This window comes from Leucoraja erinacea, chromosome 33, assembly GCF_028641065.1.
Source record: "Leucoraja erinacea ecotype New England chromosome 33, Leri_hhj_1, whole genome shotgun sequence".
NCBI classification, from domain to species: Eukaryota; Metazoa; Chordata; class Chondrichthyes; order Rajiformes; family Rajidae; genus Leucoraja; species Leucoraja erinaceus.
The window spans coordinates 16,245,416-16,272,416 of NC_073409.1; the positions used below are offsets into that span (position 1 = coordinate 16,245,416).

A 27,001-nucleotide genomic window follows, 5' to 3' on the forward strand; every position below is an offset into this window, starting at 1 on the left:
AAATCAATCCTCAGAGCTTCCAACACACTTTGGTACAAAGTTGCAGGACAGGAACACTGCCAGCAACACTCTGAACCTTTCAGCTCAATGGCATCTCATAGCAAGTGCAGCAGACATTTGCAACAATGTTGCCATCATAGCTCCTGGCAGGACAGGAGGGGAAGGGTCGATTGGTATTGCAATTGGGGATTGGGTTTTTTTCAACTCCATTGCTGGGGAGGCTCACGAGCTATGATATTTGCTGAGGAGTGCTCGAATCTTACCGTCTGCAACGGGTTGTGTTGAAGAACCACGCCTCCTGTAGGGGACAGATGCGTTGGGGTTTGTGTGTAATCACACCTTCTAAAAAAAAACGGCGCGCGAACAGCAAAATTTCTACATATTCCGGTAGAGATTTTCCCCCTGCAGTCCAAAATCGGCATCTGAAGAATTCATGCTTTATTTCCCGAGTTATTAATGAAAATGTTCAAATATCTGGCAAAACTTTGAAATAAAAATGACTGTCTTTTGCTTATTCCCTGATTGTAGTCCTGTTGCTATCCAAGTACACCGAGTCCTGCTAGCCTGAGCAAGTGCAATTGCATTTTTTATGTCACAGCTAATATTCAAATCTAATAGTTAAATCTAAAATGGAGTCGTTCTTCGACAAAAGCATGATCTAGTAGAACAAAAGAATGGCTCAGTGCCAAGTCTGAATGACTTTGTAAATTGAATAAACACAATGTGGAGGACAGGTTGCCTTTTCAATGAAGACATTAAGATGGCAGCCTGCAGTAATAACATGTACTTCATTCAAGGCCATAAAGAAGCCAAGATTGGAAAAAATAGCTGATGCTCCAGAGATGTAATAACTTGTTATTGGATGAGCTCGATTTGGACCCAGCCTTCCTATCTTCTGAAAGTGCAGAATCTTTCAGTCATGCCATATTCAGACTTGGTAGGAGTGTTTTACTGATAAGAAAAATGTATAATTGTGCTATCTCATCGTTATTCTGAGAGTGGGAGCCCGAGAAACACTGAGCAACGTTTGTGCTCATTGTAGATCGCCACTTTTTACCTTGAACAGTTTTTGTTGCTATCTGCTTTTAAGACAACAAGAACTTTGACAAGTTCTGCTTGCTAGCAAGTGCAATTGCATTTTTTGTTAAAATAAGGGAGGGTGAATAAGGCGAAATGAGCAGCCCTGCTCAGTTGTCGGCTATGGGTGAGTGATGGAATCTTGCGTTGGGGGAACGTGTTGTAGAAAAGGTTGAGTGGTGGAATATTGCCTTGGGGAAAGGGTTGCGTTGGGGGACCAGGTCTCCCATGTGACAAGGACCCAACGGGTCCCACTTGGTCTAGTATAGTCTAAATTTCTGTAATTATTAGACCATGACTTGTAAACTAAAAGTCCAGTTTCATAGTTTTAACTTTTTAAATGTTGAACAGAACAGAAAAAGCGTAAATGGTCATTATTTTTAATCTGGTGTATTTTTATTTTTTTAATATACAGGTATGATGTGAATATGCGTTGCTTGGCAGCTCGAGTGAACTACAAGACCTTGATTATCATCTGTGCTCTATTTACACTGGTCACTGTACTTTTGTGGAATAAATGCTCGAGTGACAAAGCAATTCATTTTCCAAGACATCTCAGCCACCTGGAGAACCTGGTTGGAAAAGGAGCATTGGAAAAGAGAGAATTTGATTCTGAAGACGACAACGATCTGGCTAACCTTTTAAGAGGGGGAAAGCCTGCAGCAAAGCAGCCATCTGCAGATGCATTCCACCAGGAACAGCAGAGGGCTCCTCCTGTTGCCAGTATTCTGAACAACAATGCCAATAAACTGTTGAGTATTAAATATGAAGAAATGGATTGTTTAATAAATGATGACTACACAATAAAAGGCAGGCAGGAAGGCAATGAGGTTTATCTGCCCTTCAACTGGATTGAGAAATATTTTGAGGTTTATGGAAAGATTGCCCAGTATGATGGTTACGAACGGTTTGAGTTTTCTCACAGTTATTCAAAAGTATACACCCCACGGGGTACTTACCGGCCAGATGGGGTATTCATGTCATTTGAAGGCTACAATGTGGAAGTCCGCGATCGTGTGAAGTGCATCAGTGGTATTGAAGGTAGGTTTTGCTTTAGAAAATTACCTGTTATAATTTTTCCCACATACCAAATGGTACCTCAAACCATTTTCGACAGCCGTTTTCCTGTGCTTACTAGTCGAGGATTTTATGTATTAACGTGGTTGCTCGCCACAATGAGAGGCTTTATTTCTGTGCTTTGTTACCAACAAAATAGTTCAACAGATAGATTCATGCACATTTTTTTTGATAGGGCAAACTATAAATTTGAGGGCAAGTGCTATATATATATATTACAGTGCTTTAATTTAAAAAACATTTAAACTAAATAATGCGCAGAAGCCCATCCAATTGTCTTTATTCTGAAATGGTATAGGTATGCATAGAACTCCAAGTGAAATAATAAACAACATACTTTTATGGTTCTTTATACGTGCCCTTTAAAATTACTACATGGGCTACTTGTGAATTTAGCTCCAGTTTCAATTTGTATATTGGAGGGACACCCACAATATAAAGACAGAAGTATAATCACGTTATCTATATTACTGATTCTCTGATCTTGACCGCTTTTGGCCTACTGTGCTGCGATTTCTGACAGAACACCGCCACCTACGGCCGTCATTTTTGGCCACCCCGCCCAGAGCCCCCCTCCACCTTATGGGTGCGGAGGATTTTTCCCATCTATGACAAATCGGAGAGATATTAATGTTTTTTAAAAAAAATCACCATTCTCTCTGCTGCCCCTGCTGGAGGGAGGGGGAGGGACTATAAAACCAGGAAGTGGTGTGCCTCACTCACTCTCTGCAATATGGATGAAGCCAAGGGTCACGTCTCTGAACTCTAAATAACACTGAACAAATGTCTACATAATTGTGAGTACCCTTAATGTGGTTTGAAAATGAAAATATGGTTTGTTTGAAGTAAAAAGCCACTACCTGCAAATGGTTGTTTGGATGCTTTGGCTTGAAGTTGAAAGGCAATACTTACTGCAAATGGTGGCATGAAGTTGAAAGGCATTACTTACTGCAAATGGTGGCTTGGGGCTTTGGCTTACTTACTGCAAATGGTGGCTTGGGAGCTTTGGTTTAAAGTTCAAAATACACTACTTACTGCAAATGGTGGCTTGGGAACTTTGGCTTGAAGTTTAAAAAAAATCACCATTCTCTCTGCTGCATCTGCTGGGGGGAGGGACTATAAAACCAGGAAGTGGTGTGCCTCACTCACTCTGCAATATGGATGAAGCCAAGGGTCACATCTCTCTGAGCTCTGAATAACACTGAACAAATGTCTACACAGCTGTGTACCCTTAATGTGGTTTGTTTGAAGTAAAAAGGCACTGCCTGCAAATGGTGGCTTGGGTGATTTGGCTTGAAGTTGAAATGCACTATTTACTGCAAATGATGGCTTGGGAGCTTTGATTTAAAGTTGAAAGGCACTACTTACTGCAAATGGCGGCTTGGGTGCTTTGGCTTGAAGTTAAAAGGCACTATTGCAAATGCACTTCCTGTTTGCACTGTATATTGATTTTAGATAAAACACTACATTTACGGCTATGATTTTTGGCCATCTTACTCAGTCCTCCCTCTGCTGAGCAGGTGCAGAGAATTCTTCCCATCAATGAAAAATAAGTGTTATTACTGTTTAAAAAAATGTTTTCGAATCTCTCTCCTGTCAATCACGCCCTGAAAGCCACACCTTTTCCGGTGGGAGGGGGAGGGGTTATAAAACCCAGACGTGTGGGTGTGGCTCAGTCTCTGCATGATGGGCGAGGGAGAGGTCATGACTCTGAGCTGTGAATCAACTGAACACACTGAATATCTACTGAACTGTGAGTTTGGTGTTTGGTGTGATGTTATGGTGGTTTCACCCTGCATGAAATGGTATGAAGCTGCATTTGCATTTGATGGCCTTGGACCCTTCTTGAAGTGGAATAAAACTGCACTGAATTTGGTGGCCTTGCACCCTGCTGAAAGTGGTATGAAACTGCACTTGTATTTGGTGGCCTTGGATCCAGCTTGAAGTGGTTGGAAACTGCACTTGAATTCGGTGGCCTTGCACCCTGCTCATAGTGGTAAGAAACTGCACTTGAATTTGGTGGACTTGCACCCGGCTTGAAATGGAATTTCAAGGAATAGTCGTGAGTTAACTGCCAGCCCACCAGCCGTGAGTGAGCTGCTAGCAGATCAGGCTTGAGGGACTGAGCTGCCACCCCCAAGAACCCATACCAGCACTCCAGAAAGCCCCCCCCACCCCCCCACTGGCCACCAATATTGGAATTGGTGGAGAGGTGGAATATTGCGTCGGGGGACCTGCCCTCCCGTGTGAACATGGGACCCAATGGGGGTCCCACTTAGTCTAGTATTTTACTAAATTGTATATCTGGCTAATTGTGAAACTTGAAATGATCACTTGAGACGTGAGCATTTTTCATTTGATTATGGATGCTGAACATGTTTGGAACACTTAATGATTTGTGTTATAGGGCTTATTTTTTAAATTTATCTCAAAACATCAGGATATTAGAAAGTGCTTTTTATCTCTTTTAAGTGAAGTCGGGTATTTTCTTTTTTTTTTTTTTTTTTTTTTTTTTATTTTTATTAGAAGTACGGTAAATTACAATTCTACACAACACATATCTTGATACATTTTTTATACCGCTTCATTTTTTTTTTTTTTTTAGAGCTTTAAGAAAAAAAGTAGAAGTTAGGAAAGTAAAGAAAGTGCAAGAGAGTCGTGCAGTGCGAGAGTGTAAGGAAAAGAAAGCCCCTTAGGAAAGAAGTTAGAGAAGGAAGTAAAGTGAGAAAATAGACCCTAGAAAGAAAAGAAGGAGAAAGTAGAAACAATCGCTCTATTATAACATTAAACTCCGCAGAGAGGGGACTACCAACCAAGTCTGTTTTTGTTATTTTACCTCCCGTTACCAGGTCCTGATTCCGCTTATTTATATATTTGTTTTTTTTTTAGATTACTATTGCACCTCATACTTGTAATAGGTCCAGAAACATAGACCACGTCTTTTGAAATTGGTCTGCTTTACCTGCTAGGAGGAATCTCATCTCTTCCAGGTGTAATGTTTCAAACATATTTGATATCCACATTTTTATTGTTGGTGTCGGCGCATTTTTCCAGAATTTAAGTATAAGCTTTTTTCCCATTATTAGCCCGTAATTAAATAAATTCTTTTGAAACTCGTTTAATTCAGGGTTATCTTCCGATATTCCGAAGATAATCCATTCTGGTTTTGGTACCAGTTTTATTTTGATCAATTTTTGAAAAAATATCAATATTTCATACCAGAATTTTTGGATTTTTGTACAAAAAACAAAAGAGTGCGCTATGGTAGCTTCTTGACATAGGCATTTATCACAGATTGGTGAAACATTAGGGAAGATTTTATTTAATTTAGTTTTTGAATAATATAATCTATGTAATGTTTTAAATTGGATGAGCGTATGCCGTACGTTGATCGAACATTTATGCACCTGTAGTAAATGATTATCCCAGGTCCCTTTTGAGATTTTTATAGCTAATTCTTGTTCCCAATCTTTTCTAATTCCATCTGTTGTGGGTATTTCTATGTTTAAAATGATGTTATATAAGTACGATATTAAATTAGCTGATTCCGCCTTGGTCTTCATTGCTTCATCCAATAAGTCGGAAGCCATATTATGATAGTCTTTTGTGTATTTTTTCAAATAATCACAGATTTGAAGATATTTAAAATATTGGTTATTTTTCAAATTATATTTCAGTTGTAGTTGTTGAAATGACAGTAAATTCCCTAATTCATACAGATCTTCGAGCGTTTTAATTCCCATTCTTTCCCATTGTATAAATGATTTGTCTATGATTGATGGTTTAAACGATGGATTATTGACTATTGGTATTAAAAGAGATAGGTTTCTTAATTTTAGAGTCTGTTTTATTTGTTTCCATGTTCTTATTGTGTTATGTATAATTGGATTTTTATTATAATTTTTATTATTCAAATTTGTTGGTGAGAGGATGATCGCTCCTATATTACTCGGGGAGCAGTCCCCTTTTTCCATTACCATCCAGTCCGCCTGCTGTGCAGAATTGTCCAGCAGGTGAATCATATTTTTAATATTTACTGCCCAGTTATAATACATAAAATTAGGGAGCGCTAGACCCCCCAGCTCTTTTCGTTTATTAAGGTGTGCTATTTGTATTCTATGGGATTTATAATCCCATATAAAATTTGTAATGTCTGAGTCCAATTTTTTGAAAAACTTTTTTGGGAGGTATATAGGTATTGATTGAAATAGGTATAGAATTTGTGGTAAGAAACCATTTTAATAGCATTTATTCTGCCTATTAAGGACATCGGAAGTGTTTTCCAGAATTTAATCAGATTATTCAATTTCTTGAGTAAAGGATTATAATTGGCTTTAAACATATCCTGGTAATTTCTAGTAATTTCAATTCCCAAATATTTGAATTTTTCTGTGGCTATTTTAAAGGGAAATTTCCGAAGCTGTGTTGAGTCTTTTGGTTTTATCGACATAATTTCACTTTTGTTCCAATTTATTCTATATCCTGAAAAGGATCCAAAGTCCTCTATTAAGTTTAATATGTTTGGTATACTAATTTGTGGTTTTGTGATGTACAGTAGTACACCATCGGCATATAGGGATATTTTATTTTTTGAGTATTTTGTATTATAACCATAAATATCCGGATGAGTTCTTATTTTTTCAGCAAGGGGTTCAATTATCAAAGCAAATAGCAGCGGTGATAATGAGCATCCTTGTCTATTGCCCCTTGATAGTTCAAATTTCGAGGATAAGATATTATTAGTTAATATTCTAGCCGTAGGTTTGTTATATATACTAGTTTTATCCATGCGATAAAGTTTTCTCCCAATTGGAATTTTTGCAATACTTTAATCATATAATCTCATTCTACTTGATCAAACGCTTTTTCTGCATCCAGTGAGATAATAGATAACTCTTGGTCGTGAGGTTTATGTGAGTGCATTATGTTAAGCAAACGTCTCAAATTATTAAATGAATGTCTCTTAGGTATAAATCCTGTTTGATCTCCATTTATTAATCTACTAACGTACCTGCTTAATCTACTGGCTAGTGTTTTCGCTATTATTTTTTGATCCGTATTTAACAAAGCAATAGCTCTATATGAACCTGGTTCTTCTATGTTTTTATCTTTTTTAAGTATTAATGTGATCGTTGATTCTGCTAATGTTTCGGGTAAGCTTTGCTCTTTAAAAGCGTGTGTATACATTTTCTGTAATCGTGGGGTAACTATATCATAAAAGGCTTTATAGAATTCACTACTGAATCCATCTGGTCCTGGTGTTTTACCATTCTTTAGTGTTTTTATTGTGTCTTCTATCTCCTTAGAAGTAATTATTGCTCCCAGTTCCTCTTGTTCCCTCAATTCTAATTTTGGAAGGTTACAATCTTCCAGAAATTCTGAGATTTTATTATTATCTATTGACGTTTTAGATGTATATAAATTTTCGTAGAATTGAGCAAATCTTTTATTGATATCCTTGGGTAGTGTTAATAATTCCCCACTATCTGATTTAATCTTTAGTATTGCATTCTCTTTTTCCCGTTTTTTCAACTGGCGTGCTAAGAGTTTGTGGGGTTTGTCCCCGAATTCAAAGTGTTCTTGTTTTGTAACTTGGAATAATGTTATAACTTTCTCTGACAATAATTTATTCAGCTTGAATTTCAATAATAGGATTTTATTATGTTTATCCATAGTTGGATCTTTAGCATTATCTATATCTAATTGTTTTATTTGTTCTTCTAAATGTCTTTGTTCTTTCTTATTCTTTTTATTTTGGTAAGCTTGAAATGAAATAATGACTCCTCTAATAAATGCTTTAAAGGATTCCCATAATAGCGTGGGGGATATATCTGGTGTATCATTTATCTCAAAGAATAAGTCCATCTGTTTTTTTAGATATATACTCCCTTGTGGGTCTTTTAAAAGTTGCGAATTAAACCTCCAGAACGATTTATTCATGGACATTCCTTCTAATTTTAAAACAAAGGTTAAAGGAGAGTGATCTGAAATCGCATTAATGTGGTATTTAGGATTCATAGTGTGTGTAATTAATTTTGTATCCACAAGAAAATAATCTATCCGTGAATATGTTTTATGCACCGTTGAATAGAATGAGTAGTCCCTTCCCGTCGGATTTGCAATCCTCCATACATCTGATATATTTGTGTTTTCCATATATGTATGTAAGAGTTCACTGGTTTTAGATTTCATATTACCTTTTTGTTTTTGCATCGATTTATCTAAATAAGGGTCTAAAACACAGTTGAAGTCCCCTCCGATTATAACATTTTGATAATTAAATTCGGCAATTTTATTCAGAATTTTAGTAAAAAATTGAGGGTTATCAAAATTGGGCGCATATATATTTACCAGCGTAATTGGCATATTATTGATCTCTCCTGCTACTATAAGATATCTCCCTTCCTTATCTGAAATAGTATTCTTTGATTTAAATGGGATTCCTTTACGGATAATAATTGCAGTGCCTCTAGATTTAGAAGTGAATGAAGAGTGAAATATTTGGCCTATCCAGTTAGCCCTCAATCTGTCTGATTATGAGTTTCCTTACGAACGTGTGTATGCTTTCAACTGAGTATCTTATCCCCCTTTTAATGTTCATTAATACCCTTATATTACATTGCCATACATTTTTACCATTTTAAGATTTTTAGTTCAGCTCAGGACCCTATACTTTTCTTGAGGAGTTTTATGCATAGAATTATCATATTTTTTTATGCTCGGAATGCAATTCTAATTCAAAATTATGATTTTTGAAAAATTTATAAAATTTAATTTAAAACGAAATTTCCGAACTATGAATTCGATTTAAAATTATATATTAAAGCTTAATGAGTTCCTTATAAATTATAATTAATAATAAAATGCTTCACTCAACTTAAAATGCATATAAAAATTTTAGTAGTTTGAAATTGAAGTTATTATGTAGTATAAATATTGAAATTTCTTTTATTTTCAAATTTAATATATTTTATCGTAAATTATCATTCATAATAATTTTTTAGAGTTATGGATTATATATATTAATATTATTATATAATATTATACTAATTTATTATTTATAATTAAAATATTTATATATATTTTTATATAAATTTTTAGGATGTTATTGTAAATGTTGGTTGGAAATAATGATAATAAAATTTGGTATATATTAGTAACATTATAATCTCTATTAAAACTAATAATTAGTATATTAATAATTATATTTATTTGTTAATATATTTATAATTTCACCATATATTATATAATATATATTTAATCAATTTATTTTTTTATTGTTATTATATAAATTCTAGGATATATTATTGTTTTATATATATTGTTTTACATATTATTAATATTTATATTAAAATATATGATTTTGCCAATGCAATTGTTTTTAATTATTTTATATAATTAATAGCTTATATTTTTATTATAACTGAATATATTATATTTTAACAATATACATCTGAGTTTCCTATTTAAATTTTCCCAGTTTATTATTTATTCTGCCGAATTTTATAATTATTTATCTTGATGCATGTATTATATATTATATAATATTTTTTATTTTAATAGAAAATATTATATACCATTTTATTTACGTTCATTTTTTTTTTTTTTAATATTTCTAATTAGATAAGTTTAATTACTTTAATCTAATGTTTAATTTTTAATTTTTTAATAGTTGCGTCATTGAAATTATTATTAATAAGTACTTATGTTTAAATATTCATTAGATGTTAATTAATAGAAATTTTTTATTTATGTTCATAATTATGATTTATTTGTTCTTTTAACCAATTATATAACTAAATTTAATATTACACCTAGAATTTGATAAATTTCTAAAATTTTTTTATTATATTAAATTAATATCTACGAGTTGATACCTGCCCAAAGAGAATTTATTAGGATTTATATTAAAGTAAATCATAGTATGTATTCTTACATTATATTCGTTTTTTAAAAAGAACGTTTACGTAAGTGACATTTATTAATTCTTATTCATTATAATTATTTTAAAACAAATTGGTTTAAAAAATTGAAAATAATTTTTATATGTTTATAATTTACAATCTACTTAAGAAATTTTCATTGGAATTTTAATGTAAAAATTTAGGGTACAGAGAATTTAATTATGGTTACAACAAATGATAAAATTATTTGCTGGGTAATTTATTATATGCTTTATTTATTAACCATATCTAATTTTTATTGAACACACTTTATTTTAGATCTTATATTGTTAATACTATTTGACCATCCCATTAATAGTATTAGTTTTTTTTATCAATTATCTGATATAATATAATTCCTATTTTTGTTCATAACCTTTTATACTGATTTTTTTATTACCATATTATTTATTAAAACATTATTATCACTTATGATTTTTACTTTTATAGATTAAATAAGGTTTAGGTTTTTTTAATTTAAGAATTAAATATTTATTAATTACAATTTTATAATGACTTATAAGGTGTTTTATTATTTTGTTATATTTTTAAATTAATTATCTTAATCTTATCATATGACCTATTTTTTTATAATTTAGAATTATTTTTTTATTTTTGGATTGGCTTATGTTTATTATAACCTGTTTAGATAGTATAGAAGAAATAAATAGCGGAATTTTATATTTTATATATTTTCCTGTAGGTGTTGTATGTTTTTTTATAGGTGTATTGCACATTTAGTTAATATGATTTTTAAATAAGCTAGTATCCACCATTAATTTTCTGATACGATTGTCCTTGGAAAAAATACATTTTTACTTTTTTTAATGTGACCTTGTATTATAATTGGTCATCCATACCTCAGGACTCTGGTTTATTTTGTAATTTATCATTACTTATATTTTAATCCCCCATATTGTGGTAGTAAAAAAAAAAGGTATATAAAATAGATGTACGGTGTCTGGGTTTCCTACACCGTAGTGAGTGGCCCACTCGTCTGTGGGATATGACATCAATATTGCTTCCGGCGTAGCTGTTATGAGGTCGGGTATTTTCAAGGGAAAAAATAATGGAGCCAATTACTGCAACCTTTGCAATGATGCCCGCAGATGGTCCAGAATGAAGTCCAATATTTTCTGACAATTGATGTTTTGATAAAAGCAGAATTTGATTTGGAAGCTAACCAACATTTCCTGTTATATTAGGTAAAGTTCTTCAAGCATGTAATCCACCATCAAAAATTATGATAAAAGGATTCATCTGACTGGAAGGAAATGAATTTTTCTTGGAAATGAATGTTACCATGCTGTAGTTGTTATATGGTTACTGTTCAAATTTTGTGGGTTTTTGCATTCATTTTGGTGAATCAAATCATCTAGCTTTGTCTTGACCATCTTCGTTTTTAACTTAGAAAATAAAAGGAAAATTAAGTCCTTTGTTATAAAGTCTTACAGCATAGAAGCATGCATTTGAGCCACTATATGCTGACCATCTTACTTATCAATACTAGGGTCTCAACCTGCAACGTCACCCATTCCTCTATCCAGATCTATTTGTTAGCTTTATTTAAGCAGCAGTTGATCAAAGGCCAGCGCCTTTATTTTCTGTGCAGACCATATCTACTTGACGTTGGGAACCCAGCAACATAAATAAGGTCCATGTGTACCATCTTGCCAGAGTAGCAGGATAAGACCGCCTTGCCTCTTCACCTGCATCCTGTTAAGATTGGGGCATTAATCTAATATCCAAATGAATTTCTAGTAAATTAGTCTCAGCAAGAGCTCCTGAAAAATACCACGAGCCAGTATCTGTCCAGTTACACCTGTATTTTGGTTGCTAATGTGTAAAGGCAGCTGTGTAAAGATAGGATACAAGTAGTTATAATTGACGGTATTGAGAGGTCTCAAACATGTAATTTGGTCGTATTTTCTTTCTATGTATTAACAAACAAATATTTCCAGAATTTGTCTTATTCTCCCACCAAATAAATGGCTTCCATTTTCACACCCATTGTGACATAAATGTAATTATACCGTGGCATTTTCTCCTAAGAACCCAAAGCATTTTTAGTAAATTAGATTTTTAGTAGGTTAGTAGTGCGGCTGGTGCACTTAGAAAGCATACTGTTTTTACAGATTCACCATAGAAAGTATAATGTCAGGTTGCATCACAGCTTAGTTTGTGAACAGCTCTGCCTGCCCAAGACTGCGAGAAATTGCCGAGAGTTGTCGATGTAGCCCAGTCCATCACACAGACCAGACTTCCCACTATTGACTCTGTCTACAGTGGTATGTATAATTTTATTTGGAGAACTGGGGGAGAATCGTTTTAGCCATGAATAGATTATTAGATACTTTTCAGGTCCTACATTATGAAAGAATGAAAGTAGTTTATTTTGGAACAAAAGTGCATTTATCCAGATAATTGCATGCCAATTACAGAGCCTTTTAGAAGTAAAGTAATGTAAACCCTATTTGTATTTCCTGGAGGAGCATTTAGGCAATATAACTTAATAAATGTGACTGGCTGTACAATTTTCATTTCCTTACGCTGTAGGGGAGTGCAGTGAAGATTGTCTTGGGATAATGAGTCTGACACGGGACCTCTTCTTCAGAGTCGAGGTCTGGACGTGACAACATTCATACATATAAAATTCTTGAAATGCTTAACTAGATGCGGGGAGGATGTTTCTACGGGGTGAAGAATTTAGAACTGGATACCATGATCTCAAAGTAAGGGTAGGCCATTTAGGATGGAAGTAGGATACATGTTCTAGCAAAGTGGTGAATCGTTGGAATTCTCAACCTTGGTGCAATAGAGGCTCACTCATCGCTTCATTTAAAACAAATTGTTAGATTTTTACATATTTGGAGAATAAGGGGATAGGACAGGAAAACCGTCTGTTGAATGGCAGAACTGACTCATGGGACTGAATAACCACCTCCTGATTTGTTATTTAAGAAGGAACTGCAGATGCTGGAGAATCGAAGGTACACAGAAAAGCTGGAGAAACTCAGCGGGTGCAGCAGCATCTATGGAACTAAGGAAATAGGCAACGTTTCGGGCCGAAACCCTTCTTCAGACTGAAGAAGGGTTTCGACCCGTAACGTTGCCTATTTCCTCCTGATTTGTTATGTTCTTCTCAGTCATATCACATCTGTTCCAGGTTTCTATGCTTTTGGGACTAGGATTGAATTCTGGCACATCACAAACCTGGTTTGATCCTAATAAGAGTTTATTGAGTTGATTAACTTACCTAATGAGTCTCACAATTGAGCAGTTGCAGTTTTTCAAATATTGAACTAATTCAAGAGATGTGATAACATTAAATGTGTATCATTTAATTTGTTCATTTTTGTGCAGTTAAATTTGCAACATTGTATGTGCATAGTGCAAGAAAGTCATCAGTTTTTATTGAGTATATAATTATGGAATGAGTTGAAGACGAGGAGAAAACAATTGGAGTTTTGTTTAATTTATTTATTGCAATCTTTTGATTCCATTGTTACATAGAACACTCAGTGTGCCCTTCTGTTTTAGGAATATTATTATATACTGATTAAGGTGGGTAGAATATTACTCAGCATTGTTTAATGGCTGTTTTCCCCCCATTTCAATGACCTGGAATGCAATGTTTAGGTTATGGAGCGGTAGGTGGAGTAAATTAATTGAATTGTGAATGCTCACTGAATTATAATGACTGCTGTGAAGTACTTGCTGTTAAAATGGAAATTAGATTTTCTTTACCCAGTCAATGCCTAATGTATACATGAATGTTAAGTAGTGAAGAAGCTAGAAAATTGTCGCTTCATATTTGTAATTTTGTTGGCCTGGATTTAAAAATATTCAATGCAATTAAACTATATTACGTTATGTTCTCTTGAAGCCGACTGAGGAACTATTTCTAAGGAGCTAATATGATTGGGTCTGCAACTTCAGATTTGCCTAATGTCTTATCACTTTGCTTAAATTTTGTTACTCGCTCTGTGGCACCTCAGAGAAAACTCATCTGCTTTTAATAGAAAATATGAACATTCTCTTTTAAATAAATTGGCATCCTGGGTTCCATGTAAAAATGCTTAGAACTTTTATTAGCTAATCTTTGTTAAATATTTAATTTTTAATAGTTGCAGCAGAGAAATAAGTCTACAGCCTATACCGACCATGCCACCATCCAGTATCCGTCTGTCCCATCTACCTCCATCTTGGTCTTTAATCTTTGATGTCCAGTGATTCAAATGCTAATCTGGATACTTAAACATCTGTGAGTCTCTAGAATTGTAGGGAGAATCTCTAAGGAGACTGTTTAGTAAAATAGCAAAACTACTCTTATGTTCAGAAGGTTTACGTTAAATGTTTTAACATTACCTTATTGATCAAGAAATAACAGTTTTAAACTTGTTTGTAAATCTAAAGTTTGAGGATATATTTTTTGTTGATATTGTTGGGTTATCTTTCTCAAATTCATCCACTGAGAATTTATTGGGAGCTGGCGAGTAAGTCAGTCCAAGATGTACCAGCCTGAAGAAGGGTTTCGGCCCGAAAAGATGCCAATTTCCCTCGCTCCATAGATGCTGCCGCACCCACTGTGTTTCTCCAGCAAATGTGTCTGCCCAAGATGTACTTTGTTATAAATCTTGCGTTCAGAATATAATCTTGATGAAGGGACATGCCAACTGTCAAGTCGGGTTATTGTCATGAGCACAAGTATGTTGAGGTACAGGTACATTGAAAAATTGTGCTTGCTGCAGCATCTCAGACTAAACACAAAAACACAATTTTACATAAATTACACACCAAGTTATTTTTTAAGACTGCTTCAACAGAATCCATCTTTCAGTGGAGTTAGAATGGATAGGAGGAGAAATTGTTGTGTTAAGCAAAGCGTCCTCTCCAATCACAACTCTGTAATTTCCAGTTCATGGTTCCAAATTGGCGCATATTTTTCACACAGTTGTGAGTCTGTGGAATTCTCTGCCTCGGAGGGCGGTGGAGGCCGGTTCTCTGGATACTTTCAAGAGAGCTAGATAGGGCTCTTAAAGATAGCGGAGTCAGGGGATATGGGGAGACTGCAGGAACGGGTTACTGATTGGGGATGATCAGCCATGATCACATTGAATGGCAGTGCTGGCTCGAAGGGCCGAAATGGCCTATTCCTGCACATATTGTCTATTGTCAAATAAGACCAATGCAATCTCATGCTGATTTTCTTTCGGTAATGGTTGAACATGATTAGTGTAGTTAACATTATCATTTGCACTGCATCGTAACCTTAAAAAATCCTAAATGATGCATGTTGTCTTTTTTGTTTTCCAAATTCACCTATGTTTGTACTCTCTAGTGGTCTCGTCTATTTACAACCTATAGATTTTAAACCATCCTGTATGTGACCAGATGTCAGCTTGGCTCAATTGGCACAAATCGTCTTTCAGTTATGTTTGTGATCTTAAATTGGAAGTCTAAAGACTAACACTGAATATTTTAAGGAAGTTTTGGCAGGTGCTCTCTGAGGTATGTACCTCAGATTAAAATATTGTCTCTAAGTACAAAATGGATTAGTGCTCTGGAAAAAAAATACTTCCATCTCCCTCAATATTCTCCTGGAAAACAACAGATAAAAATGGAGTAATATTATTTATAATATAATTTGCTGTTGAGGGTTATCCTCGCATGATGCTATTTATTTCTCCTATGCTGCACGGTTAACCAAGCAAGTGCCAAATGTCTGGAGACTTTTGAAAGTATTCCTTAGTGCCAAGCTGGGTGATGTACAGTTTCATTTGTGCAGTTGTGCATTGAAATAGTGCTGTGTGCTTCTCCCATTTGAAGATAAATGACTGCTTTGATCATAAACAGAGTTCCATTTATTTTTTTCACTGCTCTGAGTACTTAGCTTGAGCTGTCTAGTAGATAAATAGGGATGGATTCCAGTAATTTGAAAGTTCAACCATTTTACAACACAATTTTATGCTGAAAGGCAAAGTTTAGCAATTGGATTAAACACTCCAACAGGATGAATTGATTCATCGTACTATACTTTTGGATGTTTCAAAATGCTATGAATTCTCTAAATTTGTGGAGGACCTCATCCTGAATTCTAAAGTAAACGGGTTAAATCTTGACAATGGCTACTTTGTTTGAATTGATATTTGGCTGCATTGATATTTGTGAAATTTTCTAATGAGCATAACACATTTTGTGTACTACCACATTTTGAATATAGCATTTATATTCACAAGACTTTTTTTGTGGAGTCCACCAGAAAAACAGCAGTTCAAGAAGGCAATTCACCCCTCACTGTCTGAAGAGCAATTAGGAATGGGCAAAAAGTGCTGGCTACGGACCATGAATTAATTGTATTTATAACAAAAGCAAACTCCCATTGCTTCAAGGTGTGTTCAAGCACTTCCACGTGCCAATAAGGGAGTTGCAACCCAGGAAGCAACTAACCACAAATTCCTGAACTCCAATCATTTTACATTATAAATTACATTTTATTAAAAAATAAAACTTCTAATTGTTTTCACTCACCATTCTTGCCCCTCTTCCTCGCCATCACTCCAGCGACTAATTCCCTTTTGATAGCCACGCATGTTATCTGAAAGGAGATTGAATGAAAAATAAATTCTGAAAAGTATTTTAAGTGAATGTCAGCTTCTATATATATTTAAAAAAAGGCTGTTTTTCACTACTAGACTTATCATTATTATCAGTATTAGGTATCTGGTGAATCTGACCCAGAATATTTAAGTTGTATGTCGCATGAAGTCTGAGAAATTTCAAGACTGAGCAATTTCTTTGGACTTTTCTGCTTGTCTGCAAGTGGACTTTTCAACTCTGCAATCTGGACAGCATCTTTTCTGTATGATTTGGTTATAATTTCTTATTCATGTACTACATTTAAATTCCATTTTGGTCCTTGTGGGTTGAACTCACTCCACGTCAACAGCATTTGAAAAACAGGTTCATATTGCTACCTCACTGTTTGAGGACAAAATGGCTCATTTTAGTTTTATTGAGATCCAACCTACTAAGAAAGCTGAGAGATGGAACCCAGCATTTTATTCCAAAGTCACCATGGTACATTCTTGATTTTACAAGTCTAAATAGAATGTTGACTCCCAAACAAGTCTGTTTAAGATAACAAAGCATTGGCTTAAGTGTTCTTGAATTAAAGCTAAAGCAAATTGAAGGGTGTTTATATTCATTATCATTCAAATGTAGATAACAATCTTAATGGTAAAAATTATGTAGTGTTCCACATCATATTAACATAACTGTTATTTTATTGCCGAAGAATGAATCATAGCCTTAGTAAGGAAGGCAAATTTGCGACGGTTACGTTTTATTGCATATTGGATGTATTCTCATTGCTGACGAGAGAATATGTGCAATTTCATTGAGATTTGTGAAACTAAAAATTCAATCACTATTGTCTCTAATAAAACCTCCAATTAAAAACAGCAGAACTTTGATTTATGTAGTGCCTTTATTGTGCTTAGCTAAAATAATATATCTTCACTTGACTAAAATACCCAAAGAGTTTAAGTAATTAAATCATTTTAGAAGAAAGGTGAGGGTTTAAGATTGGCCAAGGAAATGCAAAAATTGTTAGATTGTTCCATGTCAGGAGTTGTTAAAGTATGGAATATCACTGCCTAAATATTCAGTGGAAGAGCATTCAATCATGGCTTTGGAAAATAAATTGTTTCAATATTTGAAGGGGAGGGAGGGAGAATACAGGGGAGGTGAATGCAGAGTTATGGCAAAAGAGCCACAGAACAGGACTAATTGATTCCCATATAGAAAGCTGGCACTGGCTCAACGGGTTGAATAGCGTCTTGTATGCTGCAGTTATTCTGTGGTACTTAATTTGTGGGCCATGAGAGCACTTCCCATCTGAAGGAAAATCTTTCTGGTAAAGAAACAATCAAATGGGGCATTGAGACTCCAACAAGAATTCTGTCCAAATTAATTTGTATTATAATGAAATAGCATATCTCAGATATTCTGTAATGGAATTCAGCCTTTCTGGGTATTGGAATATTACTATTTTATAATTATAGGGCTTTTGTACTTTGGATTCCTTTCTGAAAGGTTTAATGAGCATTTTAGGTCATCTTTTAGAGGTTCTGAGACATCAAAACCCAATTATTTTTCCTATTTTAACTGGATTGTCCACATCTGCCTTAGAATTTGACTTGCATATAGTTTGATTAAATTTGATGATCATGCCTTTTCAAAAATAGCTTCACTGTATAATGAAATTATATTAATTTCAACCTATTTTCTTCAAATAACTTCAAAGTAGCTTTCCAAATATTGATGATTTCAGTAACTTTTTATTGTTTCAGTGTTAGATAAATGTAATTGCTTCTTTCAATACCTTCTTGCTGTTGAACTAAAGTGTCCAGCATCACCTTTGTACAAGTAGTTACTATGCTCTGTACTTTGGATTCTGTCTAGTGCCGTGACACAGTGGCTGATATAGAACACATTTTATAGATTTCCTTTACTAATTGAAATTTATTCCATTTGTCAGGAAGTAATGGCTAAAGATCTTGCCTTTTCTAAATGATAAAGCAAATGAAATTCCCCTCTTTAATAGAATCTTGTCTTTTGTTATTGTAGATCAGTTCCTGTAGTATTCTTAAAACTATAAATTGCTCCGTACCAAATGAAAACAGAATGCAAAGCTGTGCACATTGCAATTATTGTTTGGAAATATTAGTTTGGAGAATATGCAGGATTTCTCAGCAGTATGTTGTGTTTTTGAATGGAGAAAGGACTTTGGACGACTTTAGAGAAATGCCTTCATGATAGATGCACATAGTTTGAGCCACCAGCCAAATGTTTTGTTTAGAATATAACTGTAAAGTTGATCTGCCGCCGTCATTACTTTTGCTCATTACACCTAACTCTTTATAACCATTCAGCATTCTATTCCATTGAATTCACTTCTAATGCTGTCATGAAATTTCTTTAAAGTATCCAGATAACTAAAGCAACTTTTAATATTCCATATAAAATGTATTAGTAACCCATATTAGTTCCGCCTTTTATGATTTGTCACTGAGCATGGCGATCCTTGTTTTTTGTGTAAATAATTACCAATTTAATCCAATTGACCCAGTAAGGTGTCAATAAAACAATAGTATGTCTTTGTTCAGTAACAGAACACTAGAAGTTCATTAGCATTCGCATTTTTTAAAAAAAGCCCAAATATGACATTGATTGATAATGTTGGAATTTAAGCTCACTGGGTTAGAAGGATATTTATTCATTGCTGCTGACATGATATGTTCAACTCAGTCTTGAGAACAATCTACAATCTTGTTTTGCTCGCATGGTTTTGTGTGTAATGTTTGAGACCACGCAAGGCCCTGTTGTGACTAGCACAAGCAGAAGGAAAACCTTTGGATGTTGGGAGTCGGCGGCCACAGCGCTGGGATACCAGCAGGGAGCGGGCAATGCCTTACCGGGTCACCGTGCGGTAAGCTCCGGAGCGCTGTGGCCGCCGACTCCCAACATTGCGGAGCTGTGGCTGCGGGCATCCGGCCGCGGGCGGCGCTGGATTTGGAGCATCCGCTGTAATAAGAGATTATTTTTGCTATGCTAGTAGAACATTTGAATTGTGGGTCTCATATTTTTCAGCTCTGGGAATAAGAAATAAATATAGAGGCTGAGTTTGTTGAAGATGCTTACTCGTTATGGATGGCCTGGCGATATTGCTGTCTAAAAGTACTTAAATCCTAAAATGGGTCACAAAAAAACAATGTTTAGCTTGCTCAATGCCTAATTGACACCAATAATGATGAACTTGCATTTTATTAGGCTCTTAAATGTGTTTTGGATTTTTGAGTAAACAAAGTGTGTTGAAAAACTTCATCTAGAATTGATTTACATCCTTTTGACTTAACTATTTTAATAAGTTGTTTAATATCCTTGATGTTCTCCGTACTAAACCTAGCCATTCTTTCCTCTCCTATAGGCGTTCCTTTGTCCACACAGTGGGGACCGCAAGGTTATTTCTACCCTATTCAGATAGCACAATATGGGCTAAGTCATTACAGTAAAAACCTCACTGAAAAGCCTCCACATGCTGAAGTATATGAAGACGTGGAGAAAAGAGACAAAAGCACAAAGCAAACTGACTGGATGGTGCCCAAAGGTTGTACTGTTTCTACAGTCTTTGACAAAACAAGATCCAGCAATGTAAACCAGTTCGCCACCCCAGGTATTTTACCTTGCTGCATAATATTTGTTAAATTGAATGTGCCCTCTATTTAAGAAAATCATTGAAGTAATTGTTAGCGCTAAAGCTCTAGATCTTTGCAGAATTGTGAAGAACCCAAGTGAAGATATTGTGTGTAAGAAAGAGGGCATAGTTATATGGTGTAATGTATTCTAGATTCTCATATTAGTGGCAATTTCTAGGCCCTGAGAGCCTTGGGCAAACCAATAGATTTGTAAATCCATTATTTTTGATATTCAAAGTCTTTGTACATTGACATTAAAAAAGATGAAAAGTCAAGATATTCCTCAAGATGGTCAATATCTGTAAGCTTTCTGAGCCCAAAAAAATGTTTTTACATTTTTTAACTGCAGTGCAAAAAAAAGCAATTATTTCAGCACTAAGGATAGAATTAGAATCTGTTGCAAGGTTGCATCGAATTTTATTTCCACAGGTCTAAATCATGAAAGCGATATCAGTGTTAATAATGTGGGGAGACACTTTGAAAGGTTTTGACGGTCCAATGTTTGTAGTTTCCGTCTCCTAATGAAAATGCCCAGATATTTAAAGGAAATAATTTTAAACTTGAATGTTTTGCAGAATTGTACAGTTAATTCGAGAAAGTCTTGTAAAACCATTTGGGGGATTAAAATTAAGCCTGCTGTAATGTGCAATAATTTATCTATTTAAAGTGATGGTGTTAAAATGTAGCATCATTATTGCGATAGCTTTGTGGAGGCAGGAGTGACTGATGGTATTAATACGCATCACTAATCTAAATTTACCTGTTTATAAAACTGAAGTATTGTACAAATATTTCACTTTGAAACTTTATCCTTTCAGAATCTTCAGAGGGAGTTTCTCTGCTGCTTGGAAATACAAAAGATTTCATCATTTCATTTGAGATTAAATTCTCCACAAACGGTAGTGTTTCAGTGGTACTGGAGACGACTGAAAAGAACCAGCTGTTTACAATTCACTATGTCACAAATTCACAACTTATAGCCTTCAAGGATAAAGCCATTTACTATGGCATAGGTCCTCGGACTAGCTGGAGTACTATCACGAGGGATCTTGTGACTGACCTGAAGAAAGGAGTTGGCTTGTCTAACACTAAGGCTGTAAAACAAACCAAAATAATGCCCAAGAAAGTCGTAAGGCTTGTTGCCAAGGGAAAAGGTTTTATTGACAACATCACGATAGTGACTACGGCACACATGCCTGCCTTCTTTGCTGCTAGTGACTGGCTGGTAAGAAATCAGGACGATAAAGGTGGCTGGCCAATTATGGTGACGCGCAAACTAGGCGAGGGATTCAAGTCTTTGGAGCCTGGCTGGTATTCGGCCATGGCCCAAGGTCAAGCCATGTCTACACTTGTAAGAGCCTACCTGCTTACAAGGGAACAGGTGTACCTCAATTCAGCCTTACGGGCAATCATGCCCTTTACGCTCAAGTCAGAGGATCATGGGGTAAAAGCTGTGTTCATGAATAAATACGATTGGTATGAAGAATACCCAACTGCTCCCAGCTCTTTTGTTTTGAATGGCTTCATATACTCTCTACTAGGTCTATATGATCTGAAAGAAACAGCAGGTGATAAACTAGGACAAGAAGCGAAGAAACTCTACGATCGAGGCATGGACTCTTTGAAAGCCATGCTTCCACTGTTTGACACTGGCTCAGGTACAATCTATGATCTCCGCCATTTCATGCTTGGTACAGCTCCAAACCTGGCACGCTGGGACTATCACACCACCCACATCAACCAGCTGCAACTGCTGAGCACAGTCGACGATGCGCCTGTCTTTAAAGAATTTGTGAAAAGATGGAAGTCCTATTTAAAAGGAGGGAGGGCTAAGCACAACTAGAGCTGAAAGCCAAAATATTATCTTGTGAATCAATCATTATAATATGTGAGGAGGTTCCCTAATTTAAACATTTTTCTAAGTGTACAAACAGTACATTTTGTATCCCTGCCACCCTCTCAATGGCACACTTTTAAGAGTCAAACACTCTAACTATTTTAAAGAAAAAAAAATCAAATGGTTGCAAAACAATATGCGACTAAACATTTGTTTTGGTTGAAGTTGCCGTTCTCTGGGGGGGGGGGCACAATCATGAACTGAACTTTCAACTCCGCATACTGATTCACCTTCAGCCTATTCTGGCAAAACTATCATGTGAATGGCACTTGCTGATTTTTCAGCGCTGCTTTCATTTCTGCCTACTGCTATTTTTGTTGTCTCTTCTGCCTTGATTTTGTTTTTGCAACCACTTGATTATATTAAATCACGTACCTTTTCAATAGTAGAATAAATAATTTTATTTAAAAAAAAATGTCAGCATCTATTTGGTATTCCTGGTGCGGCAGCAATCTGATCACCTGCATTCAGGGACTCTGAATCCCTATCTCAAGAATCCAACTAATTTGTTGATTTCTCTGTGTAAAGAAATGTTGAAAATTGTGATTAACCCCTAAGGTGGTTTGTGGGCATATTTTCTGTTTGGGGATGAGGCTGTTCTTAAAAAGGAATAGAAAGTAGCATGAACTTTGAAATTCATTCATAATGTTCAACTGTAACTAGCACAGAATATTTTTCCATTGTATGTTTTAAAAAAAAGTCATTTGAAGCTTATTGCTCATTTAGTTTTTGATGCACATGGCAAAGCACAACAGAAAAAAAAAAAGTTTAAAATGTAACTGCACAAATATAGTAATATATATGTATAGTGGATTCTGTAATACAGTGTAAGGGATTGGTTGGGTTTCGGGTGGAATAGGTCTGATCCCCAAACTGTGCCATTTTCACCCTTTTTAGCCTTGCCACTATTTTTATCCCACCCCTTTTCATTCATGAGCAGACCTGTTTCAATTTGTCTGATTTTCGTGTGGTGCTTAGCATCCTGGGGTGAGGGTACATCATAACAATGACTGTCTAACTTTGGTTATTGTTTGGCTTTTTAAAGAAAAAATGTTTGATTGAAACATGTTCCTGTAATTCGAGCACTGCTTCTTTCTCACGCCTCAATAACAGTTGTAAATATTATGGGTATCTTGTATTTTGGTGTGTTGATTTAAGGAGTAAAAATGAGTTCATTTCTTTTATTATTCCCTTTGTTTTAAACATAAAATGCACCAGAATAAGTGGTGAAGAAGGTTGGTTAGTGGCACTAAATGTGTTGCATTCATTTGTTTAATGAATGATTATGGGCCTAAAGTGGCAATTGATTATTTTTGTAGGTGCTGACTGACCTTTTTTGTATCTCTAATTTATTACAGTTGTATTTTGGATTTGCATAATTCTTCTATTTTGATTTTCATTTCAAATCCTAAACTGAATGACTATGAAGCAATTTGGTACAGAAGGGGTGGTTAAAGCTATATTGTTACTGTATTTTTAAAGTGTGCATTCGACAATAAAATCACCAGCCCAGAAATGGATTTGAATGCTGAAATCATTTGTACAATATTTTCAGAACTACTTTGGTTGCCAGAGTGTATCCTTAGTTCAAAAGTCAGGACTTCATCTTTCTCAAATTGATCTAAAATAGTTACTGGGGTATTTACCACATTGGTTCTAAACATATTACGATGACTTTTTAAATATAAACTTTCAATATATGTTTTCCACATGTGGGACCAAATTGATTTTTGATAATCTGTATTGATGTATAGAACATTTGCTATAATGATGACATGATCATTTGATTCCTCGTTGAGGTGATTTGTATCTTTGAGCTTTCCTGAAATTTTGTTAAACCTATTTTTAAGCTCAAAGGAGTCAAATTATAAAATTTACAACATTTGATAATTCCCATTTCCTAGTAATGATTAGTTAATCCAAATCTGTGAATCAACGTTCAAAGTTCTGCTTAGTTAATAATGGATTTGAGAAAGGAAAACTATTTTCCTTTCTCTCGCATTCCCCCCCCCCCCCCCCCCCCCCATTTTTTTGTGCCTGTGCCTGCTTTTCTGACCTTAGTGCCAAGTATGGAATGATGTAAAATATTCACTGCTTAGATCCAATTATTTAGGAAAAAGATACTGAAGATTATTTATTTGCAAAATTATCGTCCACTGATGTGTATTTTATCTTAAAAATTGATGCATATTTGATTTTTCAAAACAGTGTATCTATATCAAAGGTATACATTTTGCCAATTGGATGGAGATTAAATTATGAATGCAAAATATTTCACATGTATTTTTTATCCAGCCTTTTCTGTTGCTGAAGCGTTTTCAAATGCAACATTATATTTTTTCTTTCTATCTTTGTCCCCGACCCGCTAACAATTGTCATGGCTTGGTTCCTTTTGGCGAAGCATTTTGATAATGGTTTTACATTAGAAATGTATTGTTCTGTGTCTTTTTTGTTCACAATCCGGGATTCTGTTTATTCAAATTCAACTTCTCTTCAGATCATGTGATGTGAATACCAAAGCATTAAAAAAAAAAAATCCTTTCAAAACTTGAGCAATTTCTTATCAAGTTGAAATATTACACGTTTTTCTGGTCATAAAATGCATTGGAATTTAAGCTGCAGGTGGGTATATGCAAATAGATGCGTGGAATAGTAACTTTGTGCTGATGTACCCTGTCGAAACAATGCGCAAGACTTTCACTGAAAGCTGCTATTTTCATTCACACTGTATTTTTGATTTTAACTTGTATTTTTACACGTGGATTTGAACCATATGTTGAATATGCAATAACTTGTTTACTAAACACTGTTGCCTGTTGACTGGGTGAGGACAGTGTAGAGCTGTACCAATTTGCATTTGTTAAGCACAGTGTGCACACAGTAGTACAGCATTGCTATTTTGTACATGGCAAAAATCATAATTTTTCAAATAAAGTGACCATATACTACGTTTATATAAAGAAAATTGGTTGGATTAATCTTTGCTGTGCTGAGTATCTTTGCTTACTGGAATTATACAATAAAATGTTTTCTAAAAAGGGACTTCATAGCTCTGTTTGTTAATCCACTATTATATACTGTTTACATCAAGATTTAAAAATGTCTTTAAAATTGCCCTGATTTCTAAACTTCCCATTTTTTTTCCACCTCCACCACTGCATCAAAGATTCATGACTTGTACAGTACAGAAATTGGGCCCTTCAGCCATCCTTGGCATCCATTTTGTCCATTGATAAATGCATTTTGCTTATGAACAATGCAATTTTATAAATGCTTTTGAGTTCAGTCACTTTTTGATTGAAATGTACACTTATTTTGTCCTTTCCCAGAAAAAATTAGCTTTATGAAATATTTTTCAAATATACTTCTGAATTTATATAAAAACTATGGTAGACCAATCAATACTTTGGCCTGCTCTGCCAATCAGTAAGTCAAGAGTTGATCCAATTGTGGTTCTGCCATATTCCTGCTTTCACCACATACTCTTTGCATTGTTACTTACTGTGCTCTCCATAATGTTTGGGACAAAGACCCATCACTTATTTATTTGCCTCTGTACTCCACAATTTGAAATTTGTAATAGAACAAATCACATGTGGTTAAAGTGCACATTGTATAAAAATAAAATCTGACATTTTTGTTTCACCATGTAGAAATTACAACTATATTCATACATCATCCCTCCATTTCTGGGCACCATAATGTTTGGGACACACGGCTTCACAGGCGTTTGTTATTGCTCAGGTGTGTTTTATAGCCTCCTTAATGCAGGTACAATAGAGCTCTCAGCACCTTGTCTTTCCATCACCTTTGAAAACTGTTATTGCTTTTTATCAACATGAGGACCAAAGTTTTGCCAATGCAAGTCAAAGAAGACATTATGAGACAGAAATACGAATAAAAGTATTAGAAACATCAGCCAAACTTTAGGCTTACCAAAATCAACTGTTTGGAACATCATTAAGAAGAAAGAGAGCACTGGTGAGTTTACTAATCACAAAGGGAGCTGTGATTTCTACATGGTGAAACCAAAATGTATAAAAATGGCCTTTAATAAAATCTGACAATGTACATTTTAACACATGTGATTTTTATTTTTTTCTATTACATCTCAAATTGTGGAGTACAGGGGCAAGTAGATGATGGATCTTTGTCCCAAACATTAAGGAGGGCACTGTACATTTCTATCAGTCTTCTGGCCTGGGGTTTATTCAATGTCTCCCATTATTGGTGTCTTCTACTGTAAAGACTGATAAAAAATAATTTTCCCTTTGGTAGAATTCCAAACATTAACAGGAAACATTAACAGGCCTTTCAGGGAAGAAATTCCTTTTTTTTTCTCTGCTGAAAATGGGTGGACCTCTTAGATTTGGATAACCGTAACTAGCAAAAACCATCCCGTCGTCATTCTCAGAATGTTGTGCTTCAAGATGACCCCTCTCAATTTTCTAATCTGTGTTTCGACCCAACTCACTCAACCACAATTCATACCTGCATCAACTGCATCATCCCAGGAGTGAATCTTCTCTGTACTGCTTCCTATGCAGTATCAAAGTCATATTGCAGTATCCCATGAGCAGCCCCAAGATTGCGCTGCAAAGTAGTATCATAACTTCCCTGCTTGTATATTCCATACCCTTTGCCAACATTTTATTAGCCACCTTAATTTACAGAAGCTGCATTGAGACCACAAAATCCCTTCCATGTTTTAGTTTCACTTCATTTAAATAATTACCATCTCACTCTTG

The 27,001-nt window shown here is 34.9% G+C and overlaps 1 protein-coding gene across 6 annotated transcripts in view; it reads left to right on the top strand.

Annotated features, from left to right (window-relative positions):
• glceb (glucuronic acid epimerase b) overlaps window positions 1-25,293 on the top strand; it is a 55,200-nt gene extending 29,907 nt beyond the window's left edge. For all 6 annotated transcript variants that reach the window (XM_055661452.1, XM_055661451.1, XM_055661454.1 and 3 more), the window contains 3 exons: window positions 1,493-2,118; window positions 20,089-20,334; window positions 21,175-25,293. In XM_055661452.1, coding sequence (XP_055517427.1) covers window positions 1,506-2,118; window positions 20,089-20,334; window positions 21,175-22,199 — 1,884 coding nt within the window. In that variant the 5' untranslated portion in view covers window positions 1,493-1,505 and the 3' untranslated portion in view covers window positions 22,200-25,293. The remainder of the gene's footprint in view (window positions 1-1,492; window positions 2,119-20,088; window positions 20,335-21,174) is intronic.
• Window positions 25,294-27,001: the final 1,708 nt, after the last annotated feature.